This window comes from Hordeum vulgare, chromosome 4H (assembly GCF_904849725.1).
Source record: "Hordeum vulgare subsp. vulgare chromosome 4H, MorexV3_pseudomolecules_assembly, whole genome shotgun sequence".
Classification (NCBI taxonomy): Eukaryota; Viridiplantae; Streptophyta; class Magnoliopsida; order Poales; family Poaceae; genus Hordeum; species Hordeum vulgare.
In genome coordinates, this window is record NC_058521.1 from 457,508,661 (window position 1) to 457,524,817 (window position 16,157).

The 16,157-nt window shown below is 44.4% G+C and overlaps 2 protein-coding genes across 5 annotated transcripts; one reads left to right on the forward strand and one right to left on the reverse strand.

Moving 5' to 3' along the window:
* The first annotated feature begins 485 nt into the window (after nt 1-485).
* On the forward strand, nt 486-2,930 carry LOC123448943 (probable RNA-binding protein ARP1). Of its 4 annotated transcripts, none has more exons than XM_045125993.1 (6): nt 486-827; nt 906-1,113; nt 1,201-1,360; nt 1,908-1,947; nt 2,043-2,313; nt 2,542-2,930. In XM_045125993.1, the coding sequence occupies exons 1-6, from the start codon at nt 627-629 to the stop codon at nt 2,565-2,567; spliced, it is 906 nt and encodes a 301-aa protein (XP_044981928.1). In that variant the 5' UTR covers nt 486-626; the 3' UTR covers nt 2,568-2,930. The 4 variants fall into 4 exon arrangements, with proteins under 4 accessions (XP_044981928.1, XP_044981930.1, XP_044981929.1 ...); XM_045125995.1 differs by having other exon boundaries at nt 2,046-2,313; XM_045125994.1 differs by having other exon boundaries at nt 1,204-1,360.
* Nucleotides 2,931-3,716: 786 nt separating this feature from the next.
* LOC123448942 (probable sugar phosphate/phosphate translocator At3g11320) lies at nt 3,717-7,396 on the reverse strand. The gene is made up of 4 exons (XM_045125992.1): nt 6,674-7,396; nt 5,657-5,760; nt 5,198-5,426; nt 3,717-4,280 (listed from the first exon to the last, which is right to left on the reverse strand). Exons 1-4 carry the CDS (start codon nt 7,157-7,159, stop codon nt 4,131-4,133), a joined length of 969 nt encoding a protein of 322 aa, XP_044981927.1. The 5' UTR covers nt 7,160-7,396; the 3' UTR covers nt 3,717-4,130.
* Nucleotides 7,397-16,157: the final 8,761 nt, after the last annotated feature.

A 16,157-nucleotide genomic window follows, 5' to 3' on the forward strand; every position in this document is an offset into this window, starting at 1 on the left:
GAAAAGGCGCGAGCACGTTGTGTGGAAAAGGCAAACTGCGAAGCCAGCTGTCTCCACCTTGTCTTACAGCTCTCTCTCTCTCTCCCAGCACTGCTAGTGTACATACAGTACGGATCTCTGCTGTCAATGGATCGTCGGAGAATACCAAAAACGAGAATGGGTATTTTTCACCTAAACTAGATCGGTTCTTTTCCATTTTTAATGGTTCATTCCTACATAATGGAAAACCTTTTATCACCCTCAACCGGATCTACACAGCCAGGCCATTTTTGTTCGTTACACTGGACAGGACACCGGCAGAAGAGGTGACGTGAGTAGCATCTCTCTCTCTCTCTCTTTCTCTCTCTCTCCATGGCGCAGCGCAGAGGTGCCAGGCTAGAGGAGCAGTGGACCAGTCCGACAGACGAGTAGTAGCGCTCCTGTTTCCGTTATCCGCCAACCAACCACCCCCCCCCCCCCCCCCACCCCTCCACCCTCGGAGTTGTAATTTGTAAACTCCGGTCTATATAAAAACCCCGGCTAGCCTCCTCACCAGTCGCCACCCCGTCGTGCATCGCCATTCAGCTCCATCCTCTTGTTGCGTCGTCGAGGTCGGCACGTAGGCTAGCCGGAAGAAGAGGCCGGACATGACGATGCTGGGGCAGCCTCAGCAGGTGCAGCCGGCGGCGGCCTTCGGGGACACCACGCTGACCAAGGTGTTCGTGGGCGGGCTGGCGTGGGAGACGCACAAGGACACCCTCCGCGAGCACTTCGAGCGCTTCGGCGACATCCTCGAGGCCGTCATCATCTCCGACAAGCTCACCGGCCGCTCCAAGGGCTACGGCTTTGTCAGTCCCTTCCCTCCAACATTGTCATGCATGGCTGTGGTATGCTGGCTTCTAACGCGTTTGCATGTAACATAACAGGTGACGTTCAAGGAGGCGGATGCGGCCAAGAAGGCGTGCGAGGACGGCACGCCGGTCATCAACGGCCGCCGCGCCAACTGCAACCTCGCGTCCCTCGGCGCCAAGCCGCGGCCCCAGCCGCCGCACCTCCTCCGCCCCTCGCCGCCGACCACACCGGCGCCGCACCACATGCCCGCTCTTCCGTCCCCGCACCACCAGCCCGCGCCAGGTACGTACACACGCGCAGCCAGTTGTTACTTACTGCTGCCAACGCGCGTACTGACGGGTGATCACATGGCTTCCCCCAATTAACTAGCAGCCATCGCGGTGGGGTCCAGGGGCGTGTCGCCGGTGCCGTGGTACTACCACCCTTCCACGACGCCGCCGCCGCCGCCGCAGGCCGCGCACTACGGCCACGGCGCCCACCAGCAGTACCACGGCGTCCTCCCGTTCTACCCCGCCGCCGCCAACTACGGGTACGTACGCACGTCGCATCCTAGCCGCACCTCCTGCCTCACGTATCTTCTTCCTCCTCGCCAAGTGAGCAACAGCTCCGCGACGGCAGTGCTTTCAGACTGCCGGCGCCTCGCGTGAGTTCTCTGTTACGTAGTACGAGGATTCGTGTCCGGCGGCGGCGGCGGCTGAGCGTGACCGGCGCGTGTCGCGCTGCGTTTAGGCGGCCGGCGAGGCGGCGTGGTCCCCGGCCGTCAGCGGGGGTGGGGGCTGGACGGCTGGTTGCGTGGGCACATGCGCGGCAGTGGCTCGCAGCACGCGACGCGACAAGGGAAGCACGGGCACAGGCTGGACCTGGACCGGACCAGCTGCCTCGTCGTGCTCTCACGTGCCCACGTGCCGGCCTGCACGGCAGCAGGGAAAAAGGTTCACATAAAAGAAAAGAAAATTAATTTACCCGATCTGCCTTTCTCTGTCCTGTTTTTACAGCATCAATATTAAACTGACTGCATCTCAATTTTTTTTTTACAAAACTGACCACTGATTTGTCTGCTTCCTGTGTTCATTCAGCTACTCCCCGAACTACGTCACCGACCTGAGCTACAACGCGGTAAGTTACCTAACAAAATTACTACTGTACTGTACCATGCTGCAGTGCCACTCATAGTAGATCGAGAATTAACGGCTGCATCTGTGACGTGACAGCAGAAGCTGGGCCAAGCGGCAGCGGCGCCTGGCGCGGGCGGGCCCTACATGCAGCCGCAGGGTCACTTCTCGTACCCGGCGGCGGCGGCGCAGGGAGGCATGCTGGCGCCCAACGGCATGATGCCCGTGTACCCCTACTATCACTACCACCACTACCACGCCTCGCAGGGGCTGGGCGTCCCGGCCGCGCACTACTTCCCGCCGGTCTCCGCCGCCGTGCCCACCGTGCCCGCCATCATCTCCAAGCCCACAGTCATGCTGCCTCCCAAAGGTAACCAACTTCGTCGTCTCAAAGCTACTGTGGTAGATTGCCACTGTAGTAGGATTAATTAATTAATTAATTTAGGAAGAGTGAAACGAACGAAAACCAGCAGCAGTACTGCTGCTAAAACATCATGTCCCAGCAGCTAGCAACCAACCACCAACGTGCAGCGCAGCACTCTTTTGCAATTTTGCCGCGAGATCTGATCTTTTTTGCACTGTACGTACGTGTGCGCAGTGGAGCAGGTGGCCGGGTGCAGCTGAAGGCGCGGTGACAGTGCGAGGAGTTAAAAGGAGGCCGGAGGTGCTCGCCCGATCTGTCTTTCTGATTATAACAAGCCGCACAAGAAGAAGAAGAAGAAGAAGAAGAAGCGCTCGTCCACGTACGTCGTCGGGTGGTCTAGCCAGCCTTGCCGCCTATTGCATTCGTTCAATTCCCTCTAACTCTGTGCGCCCATGGGGTGGGCGCACGGCCCAGCAAAGTCTGTAACAAAACATTCATTCCGTCTCTCTCTCTCGCTCGTTTACCAACGTATTTTCAGTGGTAAACCCTTTTACCAAGCGTCTGTAGTCCGAATCGCTGCAAGGGGCAGCGAACCTGAATAAAATCGTCGTAATCTTCGGTCATTCTCTTGAGCCCGCAATGGTGTATGTCTGGGCTCCCTGAGTTGGTAGACTTGGTATCACACTGTTAAACTGCTTATATGCTGTTCAAATTGTGTCTATAATCTGAAAATATAACTATGACAGAGATCCTCTCAGGGGGGAGAAAACCTGTTGATGACCAAAAAACAATCACACATTGTCGGCAACGCAAAACCCTGTTAAAATGAGCGTCATTACCCGCTCTCATACGTAAAGGCAGAATATCGTATACGTAGGATTGTGGAATTGGCTAGTCAACTGTATTTAGTCACAGAATGTATACAACAACAATAACACAGCCTTTAGTCCCGACTGTATTTAGGCATGGAATGTGTAAAGAGAAAAGAACTTGATATCGGCCCGGGCTCAGCACTCATGCAATTTGTCATGCACATCGTTTTTCTAGCACAACCGGGGCTCTGCAGTCATGCAATTTGTCATGCACTTCTATATTCTAGCACAACCCTCCATGAAAGTGTGTCGTGGAGAAAGTTTTAGCTTGAAATTTTCCTACAGACAAATCAAGAGATGGATACCTGAGTCATACACATGACAAAGTTCAAACACATGAAATAATTCACCAGAATTAAAACCTTAAGACACTTGATGGAATCGTTCCCCAAATGGCCACATCCGAGAGATGACATTATTCACCAGGCAACACAGTATCAGGCTTAAGGATTATCCCTTACAAAGTTTCACCAGGCAAGAACATTAATCAGTAGCCGACAGTTAACTGTGACTAATTTGAAAAATGAACAGAGTCACTAAATTCAGTGTCATAATATATTAGGGGGTTCTTTGGCAAAGTTTGGTACATGCAATCTTCAAAAGAAGAGAACTGGAGTCATGAACTTACAATAACTGATGAATAACGGAAAACAATTTCCAAGAACTAAGCGTATCAACCAATGCTGGCAGTGTGAGCCACGGCCCACAATTCTCTAAACACAAAAAATTGTATTCTATTGATCATTTCCATTAGCAAAACAAAGTGCCTCTGCGATCCAAGGGAAAACTACAGGTATTATTGGACTTCTCTCTGCCCTTGTTATCCGGCTACATACATCACAGAATCTGTTGCAATCACCCCGGATGTAGTTCCCCGTCATATATTAGCTCTGGGCACCACCGACCGGACTGAGAAAGGACGGCCATATGTACGATTTTCTGGGGAGGAACTTAGGGTTTGCTACGCTTTTTGGATTCACTGTAAAGAATGACGCCTATAACTGTGAGGGTGTAACCAAGCATTCCGGTTACAGACACAGGGTTCTTGAATATCAGAATTGAGACGACGACTGCCACGGCACCTTTTGCGTTCCCAAGGACCTGGAAATAAACATGAATATGTTAAATCATCGAGCCGCTCATTTGCTGAAACCAAGGACTTATCTACTGGTTGAACGAACTAAGACAACCTCATGAGCAAAAACTCAACACATAGTTCACCAAGTGCTATGCATTATGGTCAAAATAGAACAGTTCTGAGATATTTACTTGACAGATGCAGACAATACGTATATTTACTGAACATTTTCATAATCATAGAGCCAATATGAATTCCACAGCTACAATAATAGCAGTTCACCAAAATGGTAAGGTAAACCCCATAACATTCTGGACCACAGATATTTCTATAGAGTTTTGGTATTTGGGTCAGTAGCCCATCCATAACACCCCATAGTTTGAAGACAGATCCGTAAAATGCTTCAGGTGTACGTATCACACAAGTATGCTGCATTTAGTTATGGGCTTACTTGGCACACGTGCCAATACAACTAACACAGGCAGATTCATACTGTATCCTTATTAGCATTAAAAAACAATCGTGTCAACAAGCCCACATGACAAAATGATTCAACAAAACCTGAAGCTGTGTGCTCAACAGGAATTATGAAGAACAAAAAATGAATTATGATAAGCATTTCTAGTCATAGTGGCAGTTAGAATATTTGCAAGCTCAGCAACTGACTGCAGTTGACACAGCTGAAAAATAAGTAACCATCTACATCCATATTTGGAACAAAGTATTTTGATCTTATTCTCTGTGAATTATATACAGGGTCATGAAATGATGATTACATCGTTTTACTACATTTAAAAATAAAATCTACAACGTGGTAGGTTAATGGGAGAGGTTTTGGCATGAAAAGGCACATGTAAAACAACTTCTTGCGCAACCTGCTAAGCTATGCTCCAGTAACTTATGCTCAAGAATGAATTTAATTAACAGTGAGAAAGCGTACCTGTAGGGTCAATGCGCTAGTATGTTTGGTCACCAAGAAATTGGTCAAATTGACAAAATATGACAAGCAAGAGTTGAACAACAGCAACCAAACAATGGTGAAATCCTTTTTGGCCAGCTCTATTGTAACGCCAACAACATTATCCTCCATAAACAGGGTAGCAGGAAGCAAGAGAATGACAGCAATCGGAGCCATGTACAAGAGCAGGTTCATAGAATTAAGCTTCTCCCTGCAAGACGGCAGAATAGTCAAGAGTCAAGATATGCATTTTTTTAGAAGGAAGAGTCAAGATATACCTAAATACACAAAGCCTAGAAGTATACACACAACACCCGGTATGTGCCTAGGAAGACAAATCCTAAAAGCTTCGTATTTTTTGTCTATATATTTTGCTCATGAATAGTATATAGCATCCATTCAAATGTGTCATCCACACAAATGCAGAGAAAAACTGATTACCCCTCAGACGACAGAAGAATTCCTTGCAACACAGTCTTCAACGCCCTTGCGGCAGTGGCTCCAATGCACATGATGAATCCAAACAGATGAAAACTAGGCTCGCCCTGTAAATTTGATTTGCACCATAATAGTTAGTTGATGAAAGAACATGCAAATCCAGCTCTCTAATAGACTTCAAGAATAGCAACAGTTTGCTAACTACAGAAGATAAACGCAAGTCATAATCTACTAAACGTAGTGCTGCTCCCATCAGCCCACAGTTTGCTGACCTAGTATGTTACACTGGAAATTACGACAGCTCCATAATGCAGAATCCATCGCATGGGGAACAGCTTAATAATGCCACAATTAACATCATAAGGTCTAACGGACAAATATAAAATCTTCCATGTCAAGAGTATTCAAGCTATATATCATCAGCAACCACAAGTAGTTTTCTGAGATTCAAAACCAAAGGTTTTTCCATCTCCAATCTTATAATATACACATACTGAAATAAACAAATAAAGTTAAAATACAAATAAATGTGGGTTTTTCCTGTATATGACGTAAGGTCAACTTGGAAACTAACATTTTCACTGTGGAATTTTACGGCAGAACGATTTTATTTCCTGAGGAACCCGAACCAATCCCCCGATGACGATATGATCATGCAAACAATCAGTCAACCGGATTACTCTCCAGACAACTAAATGGCTGATAAAAGGTTATTAAGATGACTGGACATGAGGCAAACTATTGCCCAGCCCAACTCATCATCCCTAGAGTTCTCCCTAGTGGAGAAAGCTGTGGACGTATGAGACAGCACGCTCAATCAACTCTGGGAGAGTCGCCTGCCATTTTAGTCCAAGTAATTAGACACTATTGTGACAGATCCTCCCCTCCCCATCAGCTAGATCTCAGTGTCGCTACCCCGGAATCCCGAGCTGGCCAGACCCGAATTCCCCTCAGATCCAACCCCTACACCAACAGATCTACCGAAAAGGAGCCATGGAGAGGGAGCAGGTAATAACTTACGCCGCTGGCGATGACGACGCCGGTGACGACGGGGACGAGAGTGAGGTACGTGATCCACGACTCCCGCTTGACGGTCATGATGTAGGCGAACACGGCGGTGAAGAAAGGGGTGGTGGCGCCGACGGCCTGGTTGAAGGACACGGGCAGGTAGCGCAGCGAGACGTTGCCGGAGACGACGGAGCCGCAGAAGACGAGGCTGAGCGCGGAGATCTTGGCGAGCTGTACGCGGGAGCGCACGAGCTGCATGGGCACGATCCGGAGCCAGGCGATGGCGGCGTAGGAGAAGAGCGCGCAGGCGGACATGTGGCACATGGTGAGGAAGATGGGGTACTTGAAGCCGTAGTTGCTGAGGAGGTACTTGTTGAGCAGGAGCACGCCGATGTTGGAGGAGTACCAGGCGGTGACGAGCCCGACCGTGAAGAAGCGCCCGTTGGCCGCAGCTCCCGCGCCGCCCGGCGCCGGCGACGCGCCGCCCTTGGCCGTCATCGCGGCTGGTCGCGCGCGGGCGCGCGTGGATCTGAGGAGGAGGGAGGCGCCGGTGGTGAGAATGACGGGTGGGGGTGGGTCGCGGTTGAATTGGGGGTGGGTTTGGGCTCGGAGCGGAGGCGTGTGAGCTTGTGTTTATGGGAACGAATTGGGAGGAGACGGCTCCCTCCCTCTGTCGGTGGATGCAGCGAGAACGGACGGGGGCGGGCGACTGCTTTTCTCCTTTTCCTCACGCCCTGGCTGGGCTCTCTATGAATCTGAAGCTAAATATATTTAGGTTAGTATTTTTATATAATTGTTTATTGACTAATAAACCGTTTCTTCACATTTTTTTTGAGAATCTACAAACCCTTTTTTCTAGTACTGTGTAGTCTCATGCAATCTTGGTTAGGCATATTCCTGGTATGCTGTGGTATTAAATGAGGAAAAGAATGGTAATAATTTCATGTCATGATATCTTACCATAGCGTTAGAGTGCTATTTTTTAAGGTCATTTATTAAAATACCAAATCATGTTTAATCGTTTCCTAAATTTCACCATACATGTCAAGTTAGATAAAAAAATCTAAACATATTTTTTTACTAACCGCAACATGTCCAAAATTGTTAACGTTGGATCGATGAGATGTAAATGAGTTGTGATCCATTACCGGGTTGAGTCTAAACACATTAGCCCTCCGCCACAAAATAGATTTAGAGATAAGGCATAAGGGGTGATAATTGTCGCAAAGTGCAAGGCCTAGAATGTGCCATTTGCAAACAAAATGGCATTGACGATATGCCCAAAATTGCTCGCATTGGATCAATGAGATGTAAATGAGCTGTGGACCGTTATCGAGTTGAGTTTAAGACACGTCATCTCTCCGCGACAAAATAGATTGAAAGATAAGGCATAGGGGATCATAATTGTCGCAACCTGCAGGTGTGGTAACGTGTCATTTGCAAACCATATCGATGTAGGTTGTTCTAGCACGTCCAAGAAAGTAAAGGGTCATAATTTAGTGTCGTTTAATTTAATATACTCCCTCTGTCTCAACTTTGTACTAGCTCTAGTACAAAGTTGTACTAATCTTCAGACACTTATTTTGGGACGGAAGGAGTACCAATCTAAGTTTAACCCTTTCTTAAATTCATGATGCGTGTTAAAAGAAAAAACTTCAATACATATTTTTGAGCTAAAAATATAGCAAGTGACATTTACACTATGCTAAAAATAGCTAATAATGGATGTAAATGAGTTTACGGTACATCAGCCCTTCGCAACAAAATATATTGTAAGAACAATCATAAGTGGTCATGATCGTGGCAACCTATGTGTTTGAAAAAATGCCATTTACAAACCCATACATAGGTAGGAGATGATGTAATGAAGGGCAAAACAGATCACCACCAATGCTGCAAGTCATGTACATGTGTGTGGGGTGATCATATGTTTGTGATATGGGTTGCTCTAGCATTATCAGAAAATAGCATAGGACCGTATAATCATGACACATAACACTTGGCGAATAGTTGTATCTCTAAGTTTTTCTAAATTATGGCTAAAAACCATACATGTAGAATATGGATAGGAATGTGCCCGTGTGAAATTTGGTAAAGTATAAAATCACTTGTGGTTCATACTTACCTTAACTTCAAACATCTTATAGTCATGTAATAATTGTAAACATTTGTTCATTTTACTTGATTTATTGTTCATAATTTTTTTCTAAACTCATAAATATTGTCCAGAAAATATGATGCCTGTAATGTTTGTAATAGCAATGACACAATGGTCTTTGTCGCCTAATCTGTTATTTTAGGGTGTTCCTCGCAAAGGAAAAAATCCATGGTGTGGAAGAGAGGGGTAAAAAAATTACAAAAGTTGTTCAGAGACTTTACTGCAAGAAATAGAAGTAACTTTTTGGCAATTTGTTTTTTATTTTTGACATAGAAATAGAAGTCCTAGAGTCGCCCTATTTGTCTTTCTAGGTTGGTTTGTTATGTTAATTCCTCATGTAAAGTCAGCTTAAAAACGCATTATATCACTTGTTTAATAATCAGCTCTTGGGGATAAAGATATAAGAACGAAAGTGCTTACCCAGCTTTAGACGAACCGGAGCCCTTGATGATATAGATGGGTCGAGAGAGTCAACCACTAACTCTACCTTGCAATATCCTAATTAACTTTAGCAGCTATCTTTCTATTTCGAAACATAAGTCTTTTTATCAATTTAAATGTGAGCTACACATTCATTTTACCCTGTATGTAATTTGTATTAAAATCTGTAAAAAGACTTTTATTTAAAAACGAAGGGAGTATAAAAAATGTCAATCCAGCAGCATTGGTCGTACTCTAAACCATAATGACACAAGCCCACCCGGTACCAACACAAGATTTGCAAAGCGTGTTCGGTCAGAGGTTGGGCAGAAAACGAATCCGCAGCTGGCAACGACGACCTTAAATTTGGCGGCAGCGCATGAACACCGACTGTGCTATACAACCCAGCCCAGATCCATTATACCAACACAATAATTTATTTACCAGTAATAAAACTTCCGTAACCTAGAGAAGTGGCTACTGCCGACTGCGCGCGCGGTGCGACGGGTCGTGGAAACGATCGCCGTCGACGTCTTGAGCGGCAGCAGCGGAGTGATTGCCTGCCTAATTCATGGACCCAGTCGCTCGCGGAACGGATATGGTCCAAGCAGTAGCAGTAGGAGTACTCAAGTAGTATGAGCCAAACTCCTGCGCGGACCGGCGGCGAGGTGGCCGTGCTACGCAGGGTTCGTTTTCCACGCGACATTTGGAGGAAGTCAGCGAGATGGTTCCTGCACCTAACCGTGGTAGTTAATGCTTGATCACATTGGCAAGTAACAACGACGGGTAGTGACGGTGACGCGTGCCTGGGTTTGGGCATAAGAGCATCTATAATCCAACCCTTAAACCCTCCTCAAATAATCGAACAGGCTCTCCGGTCACTGTCCGGCTACAAAACTGCGATCCAAACGGGTCTTTCAAACCGGTCCGACACCCTTTGATACGTCTTCAGCGTATCTATAATTTTTTATTGTTCCATGCTATTATATTTATCAACTTGGAATGTTTATATGTATTTATATGTTATTTTATATCATTTTTGAGACTAACCTATTAACTCAGTGCCTAGTGTCAGTTTCTGTTTTTTTCGTGTTTTTGACTTTTTCAGATAAGAATATTAAACGGAGTCCAAACGAAATAAAACCTTCGGGATGATTTTTTCTATAACCCGACCACTTAACCCTCCTCAAACAATCGAGCAGGCCCGTCCGGTCACTATCCGGTTACGAAATTGTTCGGGATGACCGACACCCCTCATTTCCAATTCAAATACGGAATGGATATAGGAATGTCCGAGCGCCCGGCACGTCGGCCTGACGGTTTGATCCCATGCGGACTCGTCGAAAAACGCGACGGTTCGACGAACGCCTCGACCATCGACGCGGTGTGAACGTCGCGTGGCGTCGCTCCGGCTTCCCGTTCGTGGTCGGGGCGACTATTTAAGCCTATCGGCGCCCCCAGCCGTAGCTCATTCGCCTCCTCCTTCTTTTCGCCGTCACCTGAGCCCGTTCGCCTCCTCTCGCAGTTCCCTCTTCATCGGGATGGTCCGGCGGCTCATCACCACCTACGTGCAGCTCACTCTGGAGCGATGCCTTCAAATCGAGGCGGAGATCTAGGCTTGTCGTGTCGTCCGCATCGATGCGGGTCTCCCTCCATACACGCCGAAGACGAATGAGAGGGAGGAGGAGGAGGGGGAGAAGAAGGGGGAGGAGGAGGAGCAGCAGCAGCAGGACGACCCGAAGGAGGAGGCTCCTGGCTTGAGCATGGCGGAGATGAAGACGGAGTTTGTCGTCGCTCAATCAGAGAAGATGACGGAGCAAAAAGTCAGGGATGAGACCGAGGTGAAGGCCAACCGTCGGCTCATCCGGGAAAGGCAGGCGGAGGTCGACGCTCTCTTTGACGAGCTGGACGCAGAGATTGAGGCGGAGGAGGCTGCAGCGGAGCAGCCGGAGGGGGCGAAGCTGCGGCAGGCGGCCATTTATTCGCCGAAGGACACGGAGATCGTCGACATATCCGACGAGGAGTAGATAGGTTCTACGTAATACGTAGGTTTTATATCTTGTATTCTTTTACATGAAGGATCCTAACCAATGACGAAGCCACGTTTTAGTTGTGTAGTTATATGACTACACAAGAATTTGATAAATCAAACCACCATGGGTATGTATATTACACTGTGAAATAAACTACTTCAAGAAATTGACCACACAAGCTAACATGACATCACAAACTTAGGATCCTCGCACCGCTACTGATCTTAACATGAAATGTCTGAATGTAGAATGCATTATTTGAGACGCGATCGGCAACAGATGCGTTCAAACGCGTTTGCGGACGTTTGAGTGATCAGATTTGTAATGTCTGGTTGTAGAGTTTTTTCCACCCGTAGTTTCTGCTCGCAGAGTTGGCACGGTGGCTGCATCAGGAATTCAGGATACTTAAAGCCTGATTCGCTTTAACGGGAGGAAAAGGCACGGGCGGGGTATTCCGATTCCGCCCCGTTTCAGAGGAATGGAATCGATTCAACTTCTGTTGCATTTTATTGCGAGGAATCGATGCATTGCCTCGTCGCTTTGCCGATTACTACTCCTTCCCAACAAAAGCAGGAGAGCGAGGTGCGAAAATACCACATGCTTCAACTGTACGAAATGTGTGATCCAGTAGCACGAAAAGCCATTGGAGAAATCGTACGCTAATGAGCTGTCACGAGGCAGACCAATTTCACGCGATCCCAAATATGGCCATGTGTATCAGTGCGTAGAACCGAGCCATTGTCCAATTTTTTGCCGATCCCAACTCTCTTTCACATCACGATACCTTCACAGTATCTACAACCAGGATCAGCTACTCCCTCAGTCCTAGCTTGCAAAACAATCTTATACTACTCCCTCCCTCCCTCCGTCCTACTCCCTCCGTCCTAGCTTGGAGACGTGCTTTGCTGCGTCTTTGAATTCGTTGAAATTCTTAAAAATAATATTACTCATTTTATTTTAAAATATATGTTGTATTATTTTTGAAAAGTCAAACTTCTTTACGTTTGATCAAATTTAGAGAAAAATATATCAAAATTCATAATAACAAATCGGTATTATTAGATTCATCATAAAATGATTTTTCAATTTTTTATTTAATATTTTGGATGTCGATAGTTTTGACTATGAACTTGCTCAAAGTTAAAGAATTTTGACTTTCCAATAAACTAATAACCTTTATATTGAAACTGATGGAATATTTAGTTTGACCGATGGAGGAGATGAAGGAGTGTGCTTTATGTTTATTTATAATGAGGATATTTTATGGGCCCTTCGGAGTGTGATTCTGTGTTATCCGCTAATTAACCCTTATTTATGTGGGGATATTTTTACATTGATGGTTGTACTTCCTCTATTCCCTTATACAAGGTTATTATGAAAGATACATTTTACATCTATATAAGGCCACCAACAGTAATCGAGACAAAAATTAATGATGTTTTCTCGTACTTGCAACTTGTTTAATATTTGCATGCATGTAGTCATCATGACACTTAGCTACTTTCTTCTCATTCCTTTCTTGTATGCATGTGGTGTATTAATGTTTCCGGTTAACAAAAATAAAAGTTGGATTACAAAGGAGTCATTAAATTCTATCTCGTATATTAAAACTGATGGAATATTTAGTTTAACCGATGGAGGAGATGAAGGAGTGTGCTTTATGTTTATTTATAATGCGGATATTTGATGGGCCCTTCGGAGTTTTGCATCTATATAAGAACACCAACAGTAATCGAGACAAAAATTAATGATGTTTCCTCGTACTTGCAACTTGTTTGATATTTGCATGCATGTAGTCATAATGACTCTTAGCTACTTTCTTCTCATTCTTTTCTTGCATGCATGTGATGTATTAACGATCCCGGTTAATAAAAATAAAAGTTGGATTACAAAGGAGTCATTAAATTTTATTTCGTATATTGAAACTGATGGAATATTTAGTTTGACCGACGGAGGAGAAGGAGTGTGCTTTATGTTTATTTATAATGCGGAAATTTGATGGGGCCTTCGAAGTGTGATTCTATGTTATCCGCTAATTAACCCTTATTTATGTGGGGATATTTTTACATTAATGGTTGTACTCCCTCTATTTCCTTATACAAGGTCATTATGAAAGATACATTTTGCATCTATATAAGGCCACCAACAGTAATCGAGACAAAAGTTAATGATGTTTCCTTGTACTTGCAACTTGTTTAATATTTGCATGCATGTAGTCATAATGACACTTAGCTACTCTCTTCTCATTCCTTTCTTGCATGCATGTGGTGTATTAATGATCTCGGTTAACAAAAATAAAAGTTGGACTACAAAGGAGTCATTAAATTTTATCTTGGTATCTGCAATATGAGTTTGTGATCTTGTACAAGGGAATGGAGGGAGTATGTACTATATAACTCCTAAAAAGGTTGTATGTATTATATTCAGGCTACAGTACCACATGGTGGCATTTTTTCTTGGGTGATGGGAGTCTACGAGGGGTTGATATGTTTTTTAGGACGGTTGGTGTTGATTGATATGAAAAATTATTTGCACGATCAAAACCGTAAACTAAATCCAAAATTGAATACCAATGAAAGAGATTAAAATTTAGAAATATATATAATTAAAATAATTAAATGGGAGAGCTCCTTGAGAAATTGTTGACCCGGTTAAAATCGGGCGACTCATTCTAAATTGAAGCCTCAATTAATTATGAAGATATGAAAATTAGAAATCATAGCATATTGTAGAAAAAATTGAATGATAGTTTTTAGAAATTATTGACCATTCAACTTGGTCTTGTAGACTCGTGTTGGTCCTCCAAGCGTAGATTTTTGTAGGACAGTAGCAATTTTTTCTCAAGTGGATGACCTAAGGTTTATCAATCCGTGGGAGGCGTAGGATGAAGATGGTCTCTCTCAAACAACCCTGCAACCAAATAATAAAAAGTCTCTTGTGTCCCCAACAGAACAAATACAATGGTAAATTATATATGTGCACTAATTCGGCGAAGAGATGGTGATACAAGTGTAGTAATGATAGTAGATATTTATTTTTGTAATATAGAAGTATTAAAAACAGCAAGGTAGCAAGTAACAAAAGTGAGCATAAACAGTATTGCAATGCTTGAAAATGAGGCATAGGGTCCGTACTTTCTCTAGTGAAATATCTCAACAATGCTAATATATTTGGATCGCATAACAATCCCTCAACTTGCGATAAAGATTCAGTCCAAAGTTCCTATCTAACGAAGAACATAAGAAGAAATTGTTTGTAGGGTACGAAACCACCTCAAAGTTATTCTTTCCGATCAATCTTTCCAAGACTTCGTACTAAGATAACAAATTATCCTTTCCGATCGATCTATCAAGAGTTTGTACTAATATAATCACCATAACAAATTCAGATTCATAATACTCAATGCAATACTAAGAACTTCAAGGAGCACACCAAGATTTCTATCGAAGAACATAGTATGAAAACGTGCAATCAATCCCTATGCCTAGATTACCCCAACGTCACCTCTGGAATCCGCGAGTTGATGCCAAAACATGTATCAAGTGAATCACTTGAATACCCCAATGTCACTACAGGTATCCGCATGCAAGACATATATCATGTACTCTCAAACCTGAATATTCAATCCAACATAACGAGATCTTAAAGTGAAAGACTCAATTCATCACAATAATAGCATGGGACAAACACCATATGATCCAACTATATTAACAAGGCACGTGATATATCAATATCATGACACCGCAAGAACACGAGAGAGAGAGAGAGAGAGAGAGAGAGAGAGATTAAACACATAGCTACCGGTACAAACCCTCAGCCCTGAGGGTGGACTACTCCCTCTTCGTCATGGCCTCCGCCGGGATGATGAAGATGGCAACCGGAGATGATCTCCCCTCTCCGGTAGGGTACTGGAACGTCTCTATATTGGTTTTTTGTGGATACATAGGATTGCGGCGATGGAACTTCTCGTCTAGGGCAATTTCTAGAGGTTTCTATATTTATAGGAATTTTGGGCGTTGTAATCACGCCAATATGGGCCACGAGGTTCCCACTAGACATGAGCCCACCAGAGGGGGGCTCACGTGGCGTGGTGTCTAGTGGGCACCAGCCCCCCTGTGGTGGTTCTTTGCTCCAGTACTTCTCTTTTCTTCCAAAAAACCGTCAAAAAGTTTTGTCCAATTCCGATAACTTTTATTTCTGCACAAAAAACAACACGAAGGCAGTTCTGCTCCAAACAGCGTTAGTCCGGGTTAGTTCTAAATAAATCATATAAAGTGCAGAAAAACCATATAAAAGTATCGTAAGCATAGGCAAACATGGCATGAATATTTCATAAATTATCGATGCGTTGGAGATGTATCAGCATCCCCATGCTTAATTCGTACTCGTCCTCGAGTAGGTAAATGATAAAAGAAATAATTATGAAGTGTGAATGCTAGCATAGTGCATAGGTTTGATCAATGATAATTTCAATCACTTTTCCTAGCATCATAACAACAACTTTCTCAGAAAAATCATCACGATAAAGTAGCAACCAATTCACATGTTATGGTTCAAACAATGAACTCTCTTGAAACTTAACAGCCCATGTTCTTCGTCACCAAACAATTGCATTTCAACCTATTCTCAACAAAGTCTAAGTAAGAGCTCTACATACTCAATCATCATATAGTCTTCAATGATTGCTAGTACTCAAAGCATATTTTTAGAACAAATGGCATCCATCAAACACATAGAAAGATAGGGGCTTAATGTTTCGCCTCCCAACTCATTTATCATCGAGATAATTGTCAACAATAATAAGTCATGATCAAATATATTTGACTGGCCATATGTGCCTAGATCTTTCCCCACCACATGATGCTTGCCAACTAGAGAACAATTA